Consider the following 21,131-nt stretch of genomic DNA (forward strand, 5'->3'; position numbering starts at 1 on the left):
TCACATTAGCTAAGGATTGAACAACTGAACTCGGAAAGGAACAAAATTCTCTTTGCAATCTCTTGATCAAAGGGATGTAAGTTAAAACGTTGAGGAAAAAGCATTGAGTTAAAATTCAGAGTTCATTTTTATGCCAAATCCCTGGCTCAGGTAACTAAGGAAGCCCAAAGCTGGAAAGAATTCCTGATACCAGCACTTTCCAAGGCTTCTCTGTGCATGATAAAAAAGCAAAACCAGGCACACTCAATTACAAAACCTTTTCTAAACAATAAACTTCACTTTTTCTTGCAGCTAAGCTCCTGTGGGCTCAGCATCACACATAAACCCCCCTAAAACCATAAAAGCACAGTCCTGACCTGGATGGGGGAATTTTTAAGGCATATTTCTGACAACCTGGAAGGCAGAAGCAGAGTTAAGGGTCACAGGCCTGTACTTGATTCACAAATCTTTTTTATCCTTCACCAGGTTTAAATTAGGAATATTGACATGGAAACACACAAGGGCTCCCAATAATCCAGCTTTGGTGCATGAGGTGTTGATTCATTTCAGGAAAAAGAAAGGTCCCAAATGGATTCAAAGCAGTGACACAACACAAAGGTTTGCTGGCAAAAAGACACCAGTGAAATAAATTTTATCAGGATTGGAAAGATGGGAGTGATTCTCTGGGAAAGCTTGGGGAGAGGGTATCAGTGAAAGCACACGTTTAAAATGAGTTATTACAGTGATCAGACATTGCAGGCGTTTCTCTCAACAGCACTTTTATGAGACATTTATATATTCAATAATTAAATATAAAATCAAGGATGAGTGTCACAAAACAAGGAAAGAGTAAGGCTTGAAGCCTGGTCAGCCCCCAGATTGCCCCTGCAGTCACTGTGCCTGTCATTTGACCTTTCATTTGACATGCTGCTATCCTCACACATCATAGAGCACAAGAAAAGTTCATTTTGCAGATTCCTTGCTGAAATCTCCAACCTACTTCAACTTAGTACAAAAACAGGGGGGGCAAAAAAATAAAAAGTGAAAAAGTTGCTTGTTAAAAAGCAGAAATGGGAAGAGAAGTTCACAGATATTTTGGACTGACAGAACCAAGGAATAAGGACAATGCAAACAGATTTCAGACTATTAAAATGGTTTTGCTACCTGTTGTTTACCTGAATGTGATGTGCTGCATTATTCCTCACTCAGAATTACTGGCAATATGAAAATAAAAATAAAAAAACAGCAGCTGCACACTGATCAAACCCTTGTCCTACCCAGGGAGGGGTGAAAATGTGCAGGTAAAAAAGCTGAATGGAACAAGTCACCCATGTCCACATCCACGTGTAATATACAGGAAGAACATCCAAAATATTGACAGGAGACAGTGATCCTAAAGTTTTCCTTTTCTGTTTCATTTCTACATAGATAGAACAGCACAGAGGAGAACACCACTAGAGCTTTCACTGTGGCCAATGGGAAGATTCTCACAAATATAAAAATGCTTTCCAGCTGTTGGATGGATTGCTTCAGGACATAATCCAGGTGGAATGACAGGAATATAATCTCTCCTCGTGGAACAACAGCAAAAAAAAACCCCAAAACACCCCCAAACCCTCAGGGGTTTACACAATTGTCAAACATCCAACTTTGCAGTCCTGAACATCTCAATCCCTGCTACAGCAGAATGTGGCATCACCAAAATGAATGAGCAGGATTCCTTGGATTCTGGTGGTGCCACTGGGATACCTACAGGGAATTTAACTGTGATAAAATGTGTAACTTGGATTTACATTCAGTGTGATAATCAATCCCTTCATGCTTTATCCTTGCTGGCTGCCCACCCAGGAAGCTTTATTGTTATTACTTCAGGAGGAAAGGAAAGGTGCTGGTAAGAGCCAGAAGGGCAAGGCAGTGATCTGGATCATGAAATAAATGCCCTGTTCTTTGGATGAGGTGTGTAAAACATTTTGTTAAAAGCCTCCATGATGAAAACATCAAGAACAGAAAAGGTCTCCTTAAAAACACAGAGCATTTCTGCCTCATCTTTTAAGTTCAAAGCTCAGGGGAGAAAATGTTTTGCTACAATTCACTACAGGTTTGCTGTCACAACCAGAGATGACAATGCCCTGCAGAGCACAGGGCCAGCCACAGACTCCAGACAAATGTCTTTGCTTTAGGTTTCAAGTGGTTTATGCCTCTCTTGTTGTAGAAAAGGATCAAAAACACTTCTGGAACCTTCACTGCAGAGTCTTTGCCAGTGTCCAGCTCCTGGGCAAAGGGGACCCTGCCAGGCTGCAGAGGCAGCACCTGCAGGGTCAGGCTGTGAACCCAGTCATGATTCAGAGTCTGAGCCAGAGCTGCTTTCCCGGCTGATCTCGATTTGTAGGGAGGGTAAATGATCCAAGCGACTCTTTTTTTGCCTGGACTGTTCTTTTTCCTTGATGAGAGCACCCCAAACCCTCTGCAGCTCAGAGTCATCTTCCTCTGGAGATGCCACAGAGTTTTCAGCTTTCTCTGGAGTCTTTTCCTGCGTCTTCGGAGCAGACCCCAATCTGGTCCATAAATTACCTAAGCAGATGAAAAACAAACATTTTATAAAAGCCAAAACAGACAGGACTGAGAGGAAAAAGTCAAGGAACCAATTAAACTCACAAACCCTTCAAACTCTTCAACCCTTCCTACTCCTCCCACCTCAGCATTTGGCATGGAACTGATTATGCTTTGAAGAGTAATTGAAATTAAGCTGCAGGAGGCTCAGGGCAGCCTTGTTCATGTTTCCCCATTTTCAAAGGATGTTTAATTCACACCTCCAGTGCCCCTGCATTCCTGACACTTGTTTTGGTGCCCACAGTTTGAAAGCAGATCTTCAGCCCACCTCCATAAAAATCCTGCTCCCAAACCCCCCAGCTCCTCCCTACATGTATTTAGATTTCAAAGCTCTGAACAAACATTTGCTAATTTATCCTGAATTTCATTCAACTTCACCCCTTCATGGTTTCTGCTGGGATTTCCCTTGGACTCCAAAACCAAAAGGAAGTGCAGCAGAACATTTTCTGCACACAACTAACCTGATTTCTTCTCTCTGGTGTCAGAGTAGAGGCCTTTCACATCTTGTTTGGGGATTCCCAGCCTGCTGTGCACATCTGAGATTGGTTCTCGACGAGGAGCACAGGCACTGCTTGGAGCTTTGATTTCTGGAGAGTGTGGCCTTTTTCCCAGTCTCTGCCTCACATCTGGGGATATTTTCAGTGATTAAAATGACAAAAAAAAAAAAAAAAAATCCTGTGGCATTTACTCTACCTCTGCCAGCTCAGTTTATGCTCATTCATTATTGAAACTAGACAGATCCTCTGTTTTTATCTTTTCTTTAGCCTGTTCATTTAAGTCTTTCATACTGAGATTTCCTGGAAATTTCTGCAGTACAATTTAGCCAGATTTCATTTCGGTTTTGGCAATAAATTTGACATTTCATGTTTTCAAGCTGTGCTCTGTCCAAAAGATAAAAACCTAAGTTATCCCATGGCTCCTGCTGCTTTCCTGGTGTAGCAGCAGAGTGTGTAAATATCCAGCAGGAGGGAAAATTCCATGGAAACTGGTCTGCCTTCAACAATTCTTTTCAGGTAACAGATACCTTGATTTAAAATTCTACCACTGCTTGGTATTTGGCAGAATAAAATAAAAAGAATACTAAAGCTATTGATACTTAACCCTTGATGAGAATTTTGTATTCTGAAGTTTGCCTGGCTTAGCTGGATGTTCCCAATCTTAGAGAGCATCCAGACAAAAATATGAAGGGAATTTTGGGACCATGTGTCAACTTGTTAGAGGCCCAAAATGGGCAGAAAGGGTAAAATATACAAACATTATTTTGACATTTCATTAATACAAAAAGGATGTAATATTATCTGACAGTTAAGTTAAAAAATGTCAGAAGCAGCTGAAATGATACACGTTTAAGTTAAATAAATAAGTTATTTAAGCTCAGAAACAAATCCTGCCAAATTGAAAACCACCCATATTCATGTAATGCACATTTGTAATGTGTATTTATGTGTATTTTTAAGTGTAGTCAGTGTTTCACATTTGATTTTGGGCAGGACCTTCCCTGTGTGCTGTTTCTCAGCTGCAGAGAATCTCTGCCTCAAGGAGGGAGCGAATTAAAAGGGACAAAGTGGGGGGAGATTGGCACAGGCAAAGAAAATGGATGGAAATCAACATCACTAAAAAAGCTTTCACTAAAGTGTACTTGATTCTTTCCCCAAAGCAATTCCCACCTCAATCTCTGAGTGAGGACAAACTGTGTGAATGCAGAATTTATCTGCAGTGGAGCACAGGTGTGAAATAAATATATTTTAGAGACAATTCTGCCCAGCAATGAGAGATAAAATCACCTGATTTGACAGTCCTGTTTGGCTGCCGTGGCCCAGAGTTATTCTGACGTTTCTCTTCCAACAGGAGCCTCACATCTGCAACTTTCTCCAAGGATCCTTTGCTGCCAATCCTGTTTTTGATGTTGCTGGTGGCTATGCTATCTGCTCGCATGGAATTCCTAAAAAAAAATCATAGATTTGATGTCCTCTAAATAAAATTCAATCTTGTGTTCTAAAGTCTTCTTATGTGGAAAATTACATCACAAAAAAAATAATATCATGACTTCTCTGCTGAGAAAAAGTAGTAAAAACAGCGCTTAGAAACTGTTCAAGCCAGAATCCTAAATATAACAGTAATTCCATGAATACCTCAGTATCCATTTCAAGGCAGCCTCAAAATTGTTGACATTATAATGAGTACAACCACCCTATTGAAGGGGTGGTAATATTTATTTGGATTTATATGGATGTTGTTTTATTAATCTACAATATATACAACTTTGGCTAGTAAGCCCATAATGAACATAAATTCCTCTTTGTCACCAACAACTGAGGGTTATTTTTTTTTCCTCAGATAAAGAGCAAGAGGCAAAGAGATAACAGAGAGAGGAGTTATTTTTCCCTGTTAATTAGGGTTGTTTGCATAAATTTCTCTTGATTCTACTTCAGGTAATAAGCAATGACAGAGAGATCTGCAGAAAAAGCTGTATTAAAAACATGTTAATTCTATTGAAAGCCTAGTTTCTGTATTTCTTGTTAGAAAATCTATACAAAATAATATAATATACAAAATAATAAAATAATAGATTTTAATAAATATATCTTATTGTTTTATATAATTCTGCTACCTCAGTCTTCGGCAGCTCTGTCGCTAAAACCACGCGATCCCTCTTCACTGCTGCTTTTAAAGACTAAGAACCTTTTACCTAATATTTTTCAGCTGTGACTCCACCTCATCTGCATACATGGTCATCTTCATGCTTTTTTTGGGCGAGGGGGTGGAGATCATTTTCAGCTCCAGGTCATAATCCATCTCGTCCGAGTCGGAGGCGCTGGCGCTGGATCTCCGGGCGGCGCCGCGCTCCCGCGCCTGCCTGAAGGCCTGCAGCTCATCCCGGTACTCCACCACCACCCTGTCATCCTCATCCATGTCCTGATCCTCCTCCTCCTCCTCTTCCTCCTCTATGGGCTCCTCAGGAACATTCACCAAGCCTGCAGTGAAACAAACTCAATTCTGATCTACTGAATTTTATACAGCCAAACCTAAAGGAAAATCACCTCGCTAATTAATGATCTCCTATAAGTGAGTCTGTAGCTTTTAGTTCTCTCTTCTTAAAGAGAGAGAATATTTTGCAGAGTATTTTAACTGGAACCAATAATGTGTTCATTCCTCAGAGGCCTGGCCAAGCACAAAGCTGGACAGAGTAATTAAAAGAGTAATTAAAGCACAACTGCCTCCTGTAGGAGGTGCAGCTCTTCCTCCCTGAGCTAAGCACAATTCCCAGGATCTTACAGGGCTTAATGTGCCAGCTGCTGGCTCTGCAAAAATCCCTTCAAGTCCTGCAAGCAGCAGTGCCAAAAAGAACATAGGTGTCATTATGATGCATTCATCACAGACACTGATTTAAATAGAAACAATTTCAATTTAGTCATCAGCAGCACTCAGACAGCTCTTCAGACAGCACTACATGACCAACATGGAAAATCTTCCATGAGATTTGTCACATCCATGGCTGTATTTTTAACAGGCCAATCACATTGCACTTGTCTCATGTCAGATTTTTACGCCCATTATTTTTCTACCTTAGGTAGGAGATGAAGGTATTCCAGCCTAATTAATAGAATTTTCTCATCTCTATTGTTCTACATTTAGAGATTGGGAGAATTGACTTGGCAAGTGGGACAAATTGCCAAGAAGGCTGAAGATGTCATTCATCCCTTCTTTTGGCCTTTGATGCCACAGTCCCCACGCCCTAAATTTTATAAAAGAAAAACGTCACATAAAAAGCAGCAGCTATTTTGGGAAGCAATGAGCAGAATGAAGTTTCCACCTCAGGAATTTCCTGTAAACTCTTAAAACAGGATTCAAATTTATTTTTTTAAGAAGACTTCCACAGATCCCATGGGATTGCTGAGGCACTGCTGCAGATCCTGGCCAGCCCTCCATGTCCCAGTGCCCCCAGTACCTGAGTGCCGATGTTTGTAGGGGGGAGTCAGGCCCACATCGTCCCCAATCAGAGTCCTCTTCTTGATCACATCCCGGTGGATCCTCCTGGAATGGTACCTCCTCTTCCTGAAAGCAGAGAGAGAGGCTGACGTGCCTGCCACAGGAATTATGGCTCATTCACGACCCCTAAATCCTGCAATTCTCACCCACTTTAACAGCAGACAAGTTTATGTCAGAGCTGGTCTGAATAGAAACTTCATTTTCATGAGAAAAGTCTCTCCTTATAATTGCAAAAACATTATTTACCTTGAAGCATCTACATAAACTCAATAGAAAATCCACAAATTAAAACAGTTTTAGATTAGCTTGTCCAATTACCTGCAGTGTTCCAATTCCTCTGTCCAATACTCACCAAGAATTGCTAAGAATTCCTTTCATGCCTCCATAATTTGGATTGCCATATTTCATGTAATACTGGCTTCTCCTTGCAGCTCCCAGCTCCTTTTTGTCATCTGCAAAAAACATAAATTATAGGAATTTTTCCCTCTTAGAGCATAACTTACAGCACAGCATAAAAATAAATAACTATCCAAAGACAGAGAGTGAGACTGAGTGTGCCTTGAAATCAGAATTACTTCACCCTCCAACATGAAGGATTCAATTTTGCTTACACCTCTGGAATTTCTCCTACCACCACAGCTTTATTTGTGTCTAGAAACTTAATTCCAGGGAGACTGGGTTTGTAGAGATCAGCTTAACAGGGCATTACATCCCCCTGTCACTGCTGCAGTTTCCACTCACCTTCCTCATCACCTTTCTTTTCTTAATGAATGTGCCACTTCCTGCATGGTCCAGAAATTATATGGACATTAATTTTATTTTATTAATATGGATATTAATAAATGAAATTAATATTTAGCAATAATTCTTATTAATCCCTCATTGGCATCTCCAGTTGTATCCATATTTATAAAATGTGGAATTTACTTCTGGAAAAAGGCATCATTCCTATTCCATGGGTTTGGGAAGAATGCCTTGTGCCCAAAATACAATTTCCAGGTACAATAATTTGCATACAACTTGAACTGATATAATTGACACAAGAAATGTAGATTTGTGGCAAAATTTTAACACCTAATAATTAGCAAAAAAAAAAAAATCACACTTTTATAAGAAGTGTAATTTTTGAGGTGTTTATAAGAAGTGTTATTTTATAAGGAGTGTTATAAATAAGAAGCAGGCACTTTGAGGCATTAATTAGCCAACAAATAAAAGCACAAGAAGCAGTGAATTCAGGGTGCTTGGTCATTTACCTTTAGTAGCAAATCTCATGAACAGCTTGTTTCCTTTAGCCAGTTTATTGGCAGGGCGAAGGTCATTACGCAGGAGGGAATCCTCTTCTACCTGGGAGAGGGCATCCAACTTTGGGGGCAAAAAAGGGATTTTGGACTCAAAAATCAAATTTTTGTTGAACAAAAATGGGTTGCTTACAGAGAAGCAATCAAGTGATAATGAAGAAAGTCGCTTTTCAAATGATGTTCAAATGAGCTCTGCTTTATTTTTTTGACAAGCTGATGTTAATTTTTAATGTAAATTGCCCTGAAAATGTAAAATATTTCCTTCTCTTGTTCCATAACATTAACTCAGGTTATTAAATCCAGTCATTGTCAAATGACTCTATATTACTGACTGAAATGCAGAAAATAAATAGCAAAACTCAGGCATTGAAAAGAATGATTTTTTTCCCCTGTTTCATATCTAAATTATTTTATTAACAGGTTGTCATGCCCTCACACAATGACTAAAAACATTTCTTTTTCATTTATAGCTGCTTTATAGAAACTCAATTCAGACATCCATGATGCAGGAGTGTTCACTGAGCCATTGCTACAGGAAACCCTAATCACACCTATTATACACTCAGGCAGTGAGGATTAAATTGCTGCCAGGCCATCACTGTGTGTGCTGATTCCCACAGATCCATGGGCAGCCTAAATCCCATCGGGCTCTAAGCACTTTCCCTGCTGAAAGGTCACTGCCTTCCATTATTGTTCTGTCATTGCCTCCTCTCAGCAGAAAAGAGAAGCCAGGCTCACTCTTCAACTCCCCAAAATCTATTTTCACAAAGCCCTTTCCATTGGGATTATCACCACCTGTGCTCCCTCTCACTCCCCACCTAATTTATTTTGATAATTAAATTGTGAATTGCAAATAGAAACCTAAAATGCTGTGAAAACTTCACCCCAGCCAGAGTAGAACTTCCAGAGCAGAGTTTCCACTTCCCTTCTGTACTGACCTCCACATCACTGGGATTGTCATCCTCAACCTCTCCTTCTTCTGTCTCATCATCAGAGCTTTCCTCCTGTTTTTCTAAGGAAAAAAATTGGGGAAAAAAAAGAAAACAAAACAAAACCAAGCTCCATTTTAGTGTGTCAGCCTCATTTGATTTATGATTACCTACATTGTCTAAAATCAGCCTGAAGGTGTTTTCCTTCCTCCTGAGCAGCCTAGGGAATAATCAAAGCACTGAATGCCTATGGAAAAGTGGAGCACAGTGAAATTCAGAGCCCTGTGCCTGCAGCAGCACATGTGCATCATTAATTTAATTCTTTGAAAGCAAATGAAACTGCACTGCCTGTCAGGATTTAGTGTGTTCAAAATCAGAGATCAGCAAGGCCAAGGCACTAAAGGCACATTAAAGCATTTCCTTCCATCTCCTTTTCAAATGCCTGCAAATATCCCATAGTAACAATTAATCAAAAGCTTAAGAGAGAGAGTAGTAAAAAGGAAAAAAAACCCTAACCTTAGTGACTTAATTTTGCTGTGAAATAACTAAAAAATAAGAGCATGCTTCCAGAACTGTTAAAATTGTGAGTTACTTTGATTCCTCAGTTCTTTTTAGCTCAGTGTAAGACAATTCATGGTGGTTTTTTTTCCAAAGCCCCCAAGAAATAAAATATTGTACAAAAGTAATGACTGTGGACAGCTATGAAGTGTGATGTGCCAATATCATTTGCAAAGATCTCAAAGTATTTCATAGGCCTAAGATTAAAAAAATCTCCCTCTTATATTTCAGAGTTCCTTATCTTAAATCTCTTCCAATGGACTTAAAAACTTAAAATAGAGAGTGGCAGCTGTCCAAAAGATCCTGAAAATATTCCTGAGTGAAAACAATAAAGCACAATTAACTAAACTGAAACCAAAGAGAGAATTTAAGTAAATAAATTACCCAAATTTAAACCAAAATAATTAGGTTCCAGCAGGGAGAGTACTTTTCTCCCTCACAAATTAGAAGTTTCTCACAGCACAGACCAATCTTTTGCTTCCCTAAGTGTCTAAACAGCCCTGAAATTCCTATCTAAAAAAGGAATGTAACCAAGCCAGATGACTCCAGGGTATCTGTATGGATCTCACACCTTAAGATGTAATTGAACACTCTGTACTTTCTCTAATATCCCACTTTTCCAGAGGAACAGGAGTAATTCACATGACAGTTCTTATTTTCAGATGAGGTGCAATGATAATATAATTAGAGCAGGATTAAATATATATGTTTATGCTCCATTTAAGCAATGTCTCTAATCTCCAAAAATTTCCTAACAAGTCTTACTTGAAGCTTTATCAACATTTGGCCAAAATTAAAGTCATGTGGATGGCTGAGGAGCCACTGCTTTGTGGAGAAAAGGAGCAGGAAAAGGGGGTGAATTCAGAGAATCCATAAATTTAACAAAGCCCTAAACACCAAATTTCCCAGAAAGGCTTTTGGAAGAACTGCAGATATCTAACAGAGAGATTGGCTACTTGCATTTAAGTCATATACAGCATTTTAAAGCAAAATCCATGGAGAAGTTAATAAATATAACATTTTTTTGCTCTGTATCTTGTGATAGAGCACCTCCAACCACAGCACTCACAGCAGCCTAAGAGCAAAACTCTCCTCAGGCAGCAAAATTCTGATTTTAAACTTCCCCACATAAAAGGAAAATAAATTTACAACCAAGGCAGCGAGGTACGAGACTGTTCACGACACTGACATGTACTTTTGCTGCTCTGCTCTTTTATAACCACCCTTTTAATAACTTCTTTCTTAAAAGGATAGCAGCCAAATTTAGAGCTGGTACACACCCTGCTGAAGTGATGCACTGTCACGCTGCTGCGAGGGATCCACTTGAAGGATGGTGGTGCATCAAAAAGGGAATTAGCTGTGGCATTTCAAAAATAGGCCACTTTCTCACACCTGCTTTTTGCCCACTTTGCCTGCCTTTGTAGCACATCACCCAGAGCTATTTCTGTGCCCAGGGCCCACTATAAATACCAGCTCTCAGTGGCAGCCTCATCTAACACGTTTAGTATCGACTGAATTACTGCTTTTGGTCTAGCTCCAACCCACCTTTTAAGAAGCAGCTTCTTCAAAAGGTTTCCAAGATGAAAGCCTTTTTTAAAGTGGCAGAATACATTTACCTGCAACTATATGATAGAAGCTCCTTCAGTAATTTAGGTTATGCAATACCCCAGCACAAGTTTAAAGTTTCATTGATTTAATGAGATGATGGCTGTATTTGCATATCTCAATCTACCTTTCTTGGTTTTTTCAGCTGTCTTCTCCTTGTTGTTTTCTCTGCTCTTTGTTTTCTCCTGATCAGGCAGGGAACTCATATTTATCAGAGCCCGCGTTGCTGTCACTTCATCGAGCCAGACCACATTACCTGGGACAAACAGAAACACAAAACACAAATGCAGTTGGTGTCATCAAGCAATCACATCTCCCCCTGCCCTGCTGGAAGGAAATCAATGAAAAAAAAAATCAGAAATGACAGAAAAAGCCATCAGATCTCTTGCAGGGAAGGTCATATTTTTTACACACCTGATAAGCTGAAGGACACACAATTTTCAGTTTGTTGCAAACCACTGAAATGCACAACAACAGATTTGAGAGGCTTCCTGAAACCAGCAAATCAGGGCACTGGATGGGGGTCAGTGGATCCATGTGTTCCCAAACAAATGTGATTAAGGGAGCAGCAGGGGGCAGGAATGGAGCCTGGATCTTTTTCCCCTTTGGCAATTGACAGAACCTTGGACTTTACTGCAGAATTCTGTTAATCTTTTCCAAAAAGCAGGAAAATAGGGGGAAATAGGAGACTGCTCCAGCACTTTGTACAGATTATAGAGTACACAGGTTCACAGTATCATTCAGGATGTGCCTTAAGCATCAGCAGATGGTACTAAAATATAACTTATTAGGCCAATTAAAAGCATTTAATAGATGTTGAAATTGAAAGAGCTAAAACTGCTTAGAAACAGGATTTGAACAAAAGCTTTCTGCATTTGGTACAAATACAGCAACAAATGTCTCTGTTCTGCTGTTAAGCAGAGTGGATTCAGATATTAAGACTGTACAATGACCCAAAATAAGAGAATCTCTCTTAAATTACTCAAACAGACAAGAATTACAAGGTGAAGAACACCCAGGTATTAACTTCAACGATTGGTTAATAAATCTACATTTTTTTCAGTCTGCCTCATCTTCCCATTGCCAAATTTCCAAAACCTTCATCATTTCAGATTCATCAGTTTGAAACACAGGACACTAAATCCATCTTTGCACTAAATCACCTTAAGATGTAATTCAGTTGGGAATACTGAAGTTTTTGCCATGATGCAAATCTATGCTGAAAAGAAAAAGCTTCTTGATATTTCTACCAAGTGTAGCTGACATGGTAACTCACACACAGCATGAAAATTCACCATTAAAAAAGATGTGCAATAACCATAACTGGGTATTGTTACAACCCTGAAGCCTTAATTTTCACATGAATTTACTCATGCAGCATTTATAAAACAGACAATCTTAGATTGTCTCAGACAGAGTTAAGCTGTGCATTTCCAAGCTCATGCATCAGCACAGGTCCATCCAGCAGCTCTGTACTGTAATTATCCACCCAGGGCTCATTGGGTTTCACATTTTCTGTCAGCTTGTGCCAGTGCTTCAAGCTGTCATACACAGTGACTTCAAGGTCACCATCTATTTTGTCTTGCACTGGAGCAGAATTTCTTCAGGGTCACTCCAGAGAATGAAGGTATTGATTCTCAGCTTTCAGCCATGCTTGTCAGGAAGTTTCCAGCTATTTGGAAAACCTGCACTGGCTCCTTTTTTTTTTTTTTCTATTATTTCAGGCGCAAGGTTTGTAGCATGACAGTTTCACAGTATTCCAGTTCCATTTTCTGTAGCAAAAAATCTCTTCTACAGGCCTCAGTGTCAGTGAGGAAAGCACAACTCTCCACCACCTTTGATCTCACTGATCTCACTCCCCAAAACAGCCCTCACCATGTGTACCCACATTCCTTTTCCAATCTATGGAAATCACACCCAGCTGCCACCTCCTTCCACCCACCCATTTCTCCTGGAGCATGCACTACACAAATATGGCAACAAATCTCCTCCTCCTCCCAGAACCATCTCAACCTGCCCAGCTGCACAGCTCAATCACCCTCTCTCAGATATATTATTTATATCAAGGTGGAGATAATAATTTTAGACATTTTTCATAATTTTAGACATTTTTCATAATTTTAGACATTTTTCTTTTTTCCTTTAGAGATACAGCTGTGACCAGGTTTAAATAAAAGAGTAAGAATTACAAATACTCTGTTTGCTTACATGAGGTGTCATCCAGCCACTCAATATGAGCAGGAGGATACTCTTTGAAATAGGCAAAGATGTCCTGGGTGCTCATCTCATCCACTCCACAAATGTAAATGGTGTCCAGTCTTACTTTAGGAATTGCTGTAAAGAGGAAAAGACACAAAACTGGTGCTTATTGCAAGCTTTCAGATTAGTGCCATATCAGTTTATAAAGCAAATACTTTTAAATAAACTAAAGAGGAACTAATTGAAGTGAAGCATGACACAGACCATAACTTAGTTTATTCTTCCACAATGCAAAATTTTAAATAAATTAAGAATTAAAAGAGGTTTCAAGCACTGGTAGATACAGAGATTGCACAGCAACCAAACAGCTTGAAAAATATTTTTTTCCTTTTTGAACACTGCCAAAGTGCTATCATTAAGTACTAAAGAGCCAGAACAAAACAAGGCCCTGCACAAAGCACTTCCACTTGCATCACCTGATGGGGAGCTGTTCCAGGCCACAGCTTAGCAGGTCCAAGCTGCCAGCTGGAAAAAAAGCCTTGAGAACCAACTGGGTGCCAAAAGCACCAATCTGTTGTGCACACATCTCCTGGCTTCTGTTCCAGCTTGCCATCAGTGCAGCTTCACTGCGTGTACAGCAGAGTCTGAGCTCCCTGTGCACAGGACACTGAATCCTCCACGCGTACCCACACACTGCTCCAGGCTTTGTACAAAGCATTTAAAAATTCTTAAAGAAGGTGAATCTTGGGCATTTAGCAGTAGTAAAAAAAGGCACACCAAAAAATGTTTCCCTTTCCTGGGGTTGGTAAAACAAGAAGTGAAGTGGCAAGTGTCAAATAGGTTAAAAAATAATAACATGCAAACAAGGAGGTGGAAGAACCCCCAAGTGATTCCTTTCAGCAGTAATGGGGAAAAACCTCTGGGAATGTAGGAAATATTGCAGGATAAATCAAGTCAAGACACTGTGAGGAAGTAACTGAAGGGATTTTTGCTCCTGAGTGCTGGATGAACTCGTACCTTTCTTCATCATGTCCCGGTCCAGGGCCACGTTCCTCTGGGCCAGATTCACCTCAGCCCGAAAATGGAAACGTTTGGCTCTTTGCTCCTTCTTCTCTATTGCTTCCTGCAAAATGCAAAACAATGCACTCAAGCAGGAGCCAGGAGCACACTCATCAAACTGCACTGAGGATACCTAAAATCTACCAGACAGCAATGATTTGTATTAATAATTCTGTTAATTCTGGAGAGACCTGTAGGTTTCAGAATGTGGAAGTAATTCACAAAAATATTTCTGTGTCACAAAACAGTTTTTGTGTGGATCCAGCAATGGGAATCAGGATGCATGGAAAACAGAGTGGCTTGGACAACACAGACTCCATCATGGAACAGGAGCATTATAGTCCTTAGTAATAAATATTAGACCTTATTAACAAATATTAAATACAACCTCTCTTCTAAAAGAAGTCTTTCTACCACAGGCAAAATTAATCTTCGAAGATGATATAATTTCCCCCCTATTTTTTTAATATATACAAAAGTGTGAATTTGTTTTCTGAGCATGAATTTAACACTGGAGAGCTGGCTCCAGAGAACTTTTTAGACTGGCAACTCAGGCTCCTCTTATGCAGCTCATGAGCAACAGTCTGCCTGGAACTTGTGAAGTTTTGGGAACTGGCTGAGAAGCTCCTTGTTCTCCAGATTTTATTAGGTAGCACTATAGATTTTTGAATCTTTGGAATATGCAGTGATTCATGCCAGCTGCATCACCTGAACACCAGACTAAGCCTTTGTGCATGCTGGGAAAGAAAGAAATGAAATGGTTCTACCTCTCCAGGGGCAAAAATGATAAAATGTTGAAGAGCCATAGCACAAAAATTACCTTGGAGGTTACATCTATGCCAGTGATGAAACTTCCAGCTTTGTTTTCATATCTCCTACTCGTGTCCTGAAACAAAGCAAAATGGTCATGAAATTTCAATGAGCGCTGAAAGCAACACATTTGTTACACTGAAAAAAACACCTGATCATTCTTACAAGAAATAGATCCTCTTTTCACTTTCACCCCATCTCATGTCAGTGAAACTGAAAGCACTGAACTGAACCAAACTTCCCTCACTGTAAGGATTCTTTCCTTTGACAGAATTTAGTTTCTATGTCAGCTGCTGCCAAGCTTTTACTCTCTCAGTATTACAGGAAAAGTCATCAAACATCTTTCCCAAGTAAGACTTCTACAATTTTGGGTTTGGGTAAAATTTCTTTGTAAAACATGAGCAGATTTAACAGTGATACCTGACGACTCAAATGTCAGTTTGCAGCTTTTAATCTCAGAAAGTGAGAACACCAAGCCACATCCAAAATTAAACAAGTAACTTTTTATTCCTATCATTATTTCAACCCCAAATTCCAAATCCCAAGGTGAAACATTTCTGTTTTGATACTGAGAGAGGGTAAAAATGAAGAATGAGAGGGGAAAAAATTACAAGCTTCCTCTCTATCAGTCAGAACTGCTGAATTCAGAGGGACTAAGCCCCAGAGCCCCTGGACCAATGACCCAATTCTGTGCCCTCCATTGTTTGCATCTGTAAAATGGCACCTCTTCATTCTGACACTGTCAGCTGGCAGAAGTTTGGAGCTGGAAGAACATCTCCTCCTTTCCTTAGGAGTAAACGTGTTCTTTACACTTGTGCTGCAATAATTCCTTTGGCTAAAGGACCATTTCTAGAAGTAGGTTAGTCTCAGTTTAGAAAGACCGAAGAACACACACACAATCCAACTGCTTTTCTTAGTAACAGCACCAAAGTTCTTCTAATGCTGCCAAATGGCCAGAGTTACTAGAGAAGGAAAAGCAAAATAAACATGGTTTTTCAAGCTGAAACCCCACAGTGTCTGAGGTTGACTCAGGGAGCAGAAGGAAGTGCAGCACGATGCTGTCTCTCAGGCCACATGTTGTGCAAAAGCACAAGCACACGTTGGTAGACCAGCTAATTAAAGATTAGCTTCCAAAGCAATTTTCACCCAAGTTTTCAGAGCAAAAGATTACTTAGGATTTTAGAACTCTGACCCATTTTTTTAGTTGGTAAACCTAATCCTACTGAAACTTGTACAGAAACAATCAGCGAGTGCAAAAGGGCAGAAAAACATGGGGAAGGAAGGTCTGAAAGCCTGCTCGTCAGAGCCCACAGTCCCGGCTCTGGTCAGTCCCTGAATTCCCTGCTCCAGGAATTTATTCCCGGCATCAAACACCCCCTGTACACCCTCCCTGCCACCCACAACCCAACGCTGCACCCCAAATTCTCATCTCCGCCGCTTCCTTTATTCCATTCCTCCCCAAGTACATCCCGCCCGCTTCCTCGAGTCCCCTCACACCCCCGCTCCCACATCCCCGCTTTTCCCAATAATCCCCCCAAAAGCCCCCACAGAGCGCCCAGACACCCCCAATGGCCGGACCCAGCCCCTCCGAGCCCCCCGCCGCCGGCCCTCACCGGGATGAGCTCCCGCAGCGAGCGCCTCACAGGGATGGTCTCCAGCTCTCCCTCTTCCACCTCCATGGGCTCGGGCTCGGCGCCGCGCGGCTCCGCCGTGGTGGTGCTCGCCTCCGCCTTCACCGAGATCCGCAGGCCCCGCACGGCCGCCATGGCTCCGCCAGGCCCGCCCAGCGCGGCCAGCGAGACGAGCGCGGGGCGGCACAGAGCGGCGGGGCGGCTCCGAGCGCCGAGAGCGGCCGGGAGCGCCGGGCGGGCGGAGCGCGGCGGCCCCGAGCGCCGCCCGCAGCACGGCCTGGCCCGCCCGGGGCTCCCGCCGAGACCGAGCGGACTCTGGGAGCCAGCGCAACCCCCGAGCCCAGTGCACCCCGAATCCAATGCACACCCCGAACCCGGTGTGCCCCGAGACCCAGCGGACCCCGAGCCCGGTGCACCCCCGGAGCCAAACACAACGCGAGCCCAGCGCACCCCCGGCCCGGCACATCCCGGCCCGCCCGGAGCCGGTTCAGGCCCAGGGGCTCGGGGTAGAACGGCCACAGAGACCGGGCAGAGCATGCCTTCCCCGTGTCCCCGGTGCTACAGAGCGGACAAACACAGAACTTAAGTCTTTTCCCCCAAAAGGGTTTTTTTTTAAACTATCTGAACTCTAATGTTCAATTTTCCCGTCCATATTAGTGGAATGTTACACCGCTGATAAACTAATTCTCAGCTCGCAGTCCCATTGCTCAGGTCCAGTTATTCTCTTTGTCCCCTTGTCCCAAGGTGTTCCGGTTGTTCCAGGAGAACAGCCTTGCCTTTTCTTGGCCTAAATAAACCACATGCTTTCACCAGTCCCCCTGAGACCAGTTCTTCATTCCCCTCATGACTAATCAGCTCCATTCCCTCACAAACAGCAGACCAGAGCCCTGTTGTAGCTGAGGAGTTGCTCCTGCCCTGGCATCATTATTTCACACAACTGCCAGGCTACACAGCCACATCCCAGTGTTATTGCGTGTTATTATCACACCACTAGGAATTCCTGTTACCTCTCCAGCAGGACCTTCCCCTCCAGCTCAGGCTGCTCCACGCCTCATTTCTGTGTTTACATATAAACCCCATCCAGTGCATTTCCTGTGACTCGTCACTTTCCCCCTGAACTGATGGTACCTCCCAGGAAAACTCAAATTTAGACTTTGTCACCAAGACATTTCCCAGCTGGCAGCATCAAGGCTGCTCCCCTTACACAAAATCCAGTGGGATCAAGAGATCCTTCTACCCATCACTCATTCCAAGATTATTTATTCTCAAGTCTTCACACAGAGCTCATTGCACAAAGGCTCGTGTCACTGTTCACCAAAAGTGCTGCTGACATCCCACAGCAGCAGCTGGCAGGAACTGCTGGCACAGGTGACATTTGCAAGCCAGGTGTGAAGCCAGGTTCCAGGCCACAGGAGGTGAAGAAAAGGAATAAACAGGACACAGGCACCTCCTGCGAGCAGCTGAGCCTAAACAAGAGGAAACATTTCAGTGGGATAAATGCTGTTTCTTCAGGTGACAGGGAAAAGAAACCAAGAGATGGAACCTTCCTTTAGGTTTAGTTTTCTAAGTAGGACACAGTATCACCATGTGATCTAGACCAGCTTGACAAAGCCAAACGCTTCAAGGAGCAGCTGGGACAGGGTTATGTGACACCAGGTCACCTTGCCCTGCTGTCAGCAGAGTGCAGATGAACCCTGGGCTGACCCAGGTGTTTCCTGATTTTGTTTCAACATCCCTTGGATGTCACCTCAGGCAGAACACTGCTGTACTCCAGCCCTCCATGCTTGGCACCTTTTCAAGATTCACTCATTGCACTCAGCAAGAAACTTTCAACTGATTGACTGTGGCTTCGGACACATGGCCAAAATTTTAGAGCTCCTTAGGAAAAAACAATCTCTGGCCAACTGGTAGGGACAATAAAATCAGGAGAGGGGAACAAAACCTGGGTACCAGTGGGGCTTTTTACTGCTAGGTGAGTGAATAGAATGTTTTCATAATATTTTGTAATTCTTTTCAGGATCTTGTAATTAACAGTGAATTCTTCAGCATTTCAAGCTGATTTAGGTTTATTCTTCTGAGACTGTGTCCCAGAGCTTTGTTTTTCTTTCACATTCCTCTCTGCAATCCCTCTGCCTATGAAAGATCACCTGAATTCTTAAAATTCATGTTAATTGTTTTCAAATTTGTAGGAAGCAGAAGGGCTGTGCCTTGTTGTAGCCTTTGTGCAGCAGGGATGGGGCGAGGGTAATAAACCACTGAGGGATGCAGTGTTTAAATAGGGGAGGAAAAAGAAATTTGGGAAAGGCTACCAGTCATTGTCAGAAATGTTAAGGAAAGGCTTTTACAAATAATGAAGGTGAGAAAGTGACTGTAGGAGAGAAGCTTGGATAACCTGGAAGTGATCAAGGCCAGGTTGGATGGAGCTCTGCCTTAGTTGAGGTGTCCCTGTCCATAGCCGGGGGTCAGACCTGGATGATCTGCGAGGTCACTTCCAACCTAAACTATTCCAAGATCCTATGAAATCATTCCAGCATGAAAACACTCACAGGAGCGATTTAGGGCAGGAGCGTTATTGGTTTCCCCTCTTTGACCACCAGAGAGAGCTCATGCAACAGAATTCCCAACGTGAGCAAAAAGCAAAACCAAAACCTGATGGAAAACACCAATTCCCGCAGTTCTGGCATCGGCTGAAAACAGGAGATGGGGACCGGGAAGGGAGGGAAAAAAATAACAGTCTAAAAAAAAAAAAAAAAAAAAAAAAAAGAGAGACTTTTTTGCAGAGGTCTGGTAGGAGTCAGAAAAATGGTCAATTTTGCCCTAATAAAGAATTGGTTGGTTGTTTGTTTCTTTGTTTTGAGGTCTGTGAACACTGAACAGAATGGACACGTGTTCCTGCGGATATGATTTAACTCTCCTGCCGTCCTGGGCTCTCAACAAGGATCTGCAGCTTTTCAAACCCGTGAAAAACCCATGGAACTGTGTGCTATCCCTGCAGCTGGCCAGCACACCCCACACATCACCAGGGAAACTGGGACTGACTTCCAAATGGATCAGGGCTCCTCCTAGCTCCAGTCCATCTGGAGAGAGAACAGCATCAGCAGAGGAAGGATGTGCATTTGTGAGGCTGAAATCAAGCACCTGGTGTTTTCTTATGGATTTGATGAATCCACAGGCTCCCCACCTGTAAGACAGAATATTTTCTCACTGGGATATTGTGGAGGTTAGTACAACCCTGGTAACCTCACACAATGCCAGAGTCCCATCCAGGACACAGCTACAGGGCCCTAAAAAAAGCAGGATATTGGGTGCAGGGAGGAGCACAGCACCCTCACAGTCAGGGACAGCTGTGCTCTAACATTGTTTATGCAAGTGCTGCCACAGGGAGAACACACAGTTGAAAAAGCACATTCCTTTCTGGAAAAAAGCTCACAGAACTGAGCAGAGCTGGAGCAGAATTCTACACACATTGACACATACTACTCTGGCATTTAAGATATCTTGGAGAGCAGTCTAAAAGTGGTAAATATTTCTGTGTTTTCACAAATAGAACTCTTAATTTGTGCATGCCCACACACACATGGTTCTTCTGTGGCACCAGTGGAACTTAAGCTCTTTGCTGTTGCAGACCTCTGTGGTACTGCAGTCAATGAACTGCCCTGAATAAAACAAAACTTTTTCTTTCACAGGGCTATTTTTAACCCAGAACAGCTCGTTGGCCCAATTCAGTGTGTACTGCCATGAAAAGAAGCTGTGCTGGCACAGCCATGGGTGGGAATATGTGGCTGGCAGGGAAGATGAGGAGAGAAGCTGCTGGCACAGCCCTGAAGGAAAACACAGTGAGCTGCAGCCTTCAATGTACAGATGAAAATATACACAATATACTGAGCTAGAAGGCACCCACAAGGATCATCTATTCCAACTTCTGGCCCTATACAAACATCCCAACAATACCAGAGCATCCCTGGGAGTGTTGTCCAAACCCTCCTGGAGCTCTGGCAGCCGTGGGGCTGTGCCCATTCCCTGGGGAGCCTGGGCAGTGCCCAGCACTGTCTGGGGAAGAACTTTTCCTAAAATCCAACCTAAACCTGCCCTGGCACAGCTCCTGCTCTTCCCTGTCCCTGGTCACAGAGCAGAGGTTGGTGCTGTCCCTCAGAAGGATGTTGAAGATCACAATGAGGTCTGACGTCAATGTCTTCCTCTCCAAACAAACCAAGTATCCCCAGTCCATTCTCATAAGGCTTTCTCTCCAGACCCTTCCCCACCTTTGTAGGCAAGGAATGGTGTGGCAGCAGGGCCAGGGAAGGGATTGTCCCCCTGTGCTGGTCATTTTTTAGGCCACATTCGAGCGCTGTGTCCCTTCAATTCAGGAAGGACATCGAGGGGCTGGAGCATGACCAGGGAAGGGAACAGAGCTGAGGGAGGATCCGGAGCACCAGGAGAGGCTGAGGGAGCCAGGAGAGCTG

The 21,131-nt window shown here is 42.6% G+C and overlaps 1 protein-coding gene across 1 annotated transcript; it reads right to left on the bottom strand.

Annotated features, from left to right (window-relative positions):
- Window positions 1-598: 598 nt before the first annotated feature.
- NCBP3 (nuclear cap binding subunit 3) lies at window positions 599-16,814 on the bottom strand. The gene is made up of 13 exons (XM_063173781.1): window positions 16,651-16,814; window positions 15,048-15,113; window positions 14,186-14,291; window positions 13,178-13,303; window positions 11,097-11,225; window positions 8,816-8,889; window positions 7,833-7,941; window positions 6,932-7,031; window positions 6,539-6,645; window positions 5,279-5,564; window positions 4,374-4,531; window positions 3,051-3,215; window positions 599-2,550 (listed from the first exon to the last, which is right to left on the bottom strand). The coding sequence occupies exons 1-13, from the start codon at window positions 16,801-16,803 to the stop codon at window positions 2,315-2,317; spliced, it is 1,815 nt and encodes a 604-aa protein (XP_063029851.1). The 5' UTR covers window positions 16,804-16,814; the 3' UTR covers window positions 599-2,314.
- Window positions 16,815-21,131: the final 4,317 nt, after the last annotated feature.

This window comes from Melospiza melodia, chromosome 21, assembly GCF_035770615.1.
Source record: "Melospiza melodia melodia isolate bMelMel2 chromosome 21, bMelMel2.pri, whole genome shotgun sequence".
Taxonomy (NCBI): domain Eukaryota; kingdom Metazoa; phylum Chordata; class Aves; order Passeriformes; family Passerellidae; genus Melospiza; species Melospiza melodia.

Excerpts from the sequence above, each read along its gene's own strand:
- NCBP3 (XM_063173781.1), bottom strand. The coding sequence starts at position 16,803 with ATGGCGGCCGTGCGGGGCCTGCGGATCTCGGTGAAGGCGGAGGCGAGC. Across the intron at positions 15,114-16,650 it reads CGCTGCGGGAGCTCATCCCG|GACACGAGTAGGAGATATGA; the intron begins GTGAGGGCCGGC and ends GCTTTGTTTCAG. Across the intron at positions 5,565-6,538 it reads CTACAAACATCGGCACTCAG|GCTTGGTGAATGTTCCTGAG; the intron begins GTACTGGGGGCA and ends GTTTCACTGCAG.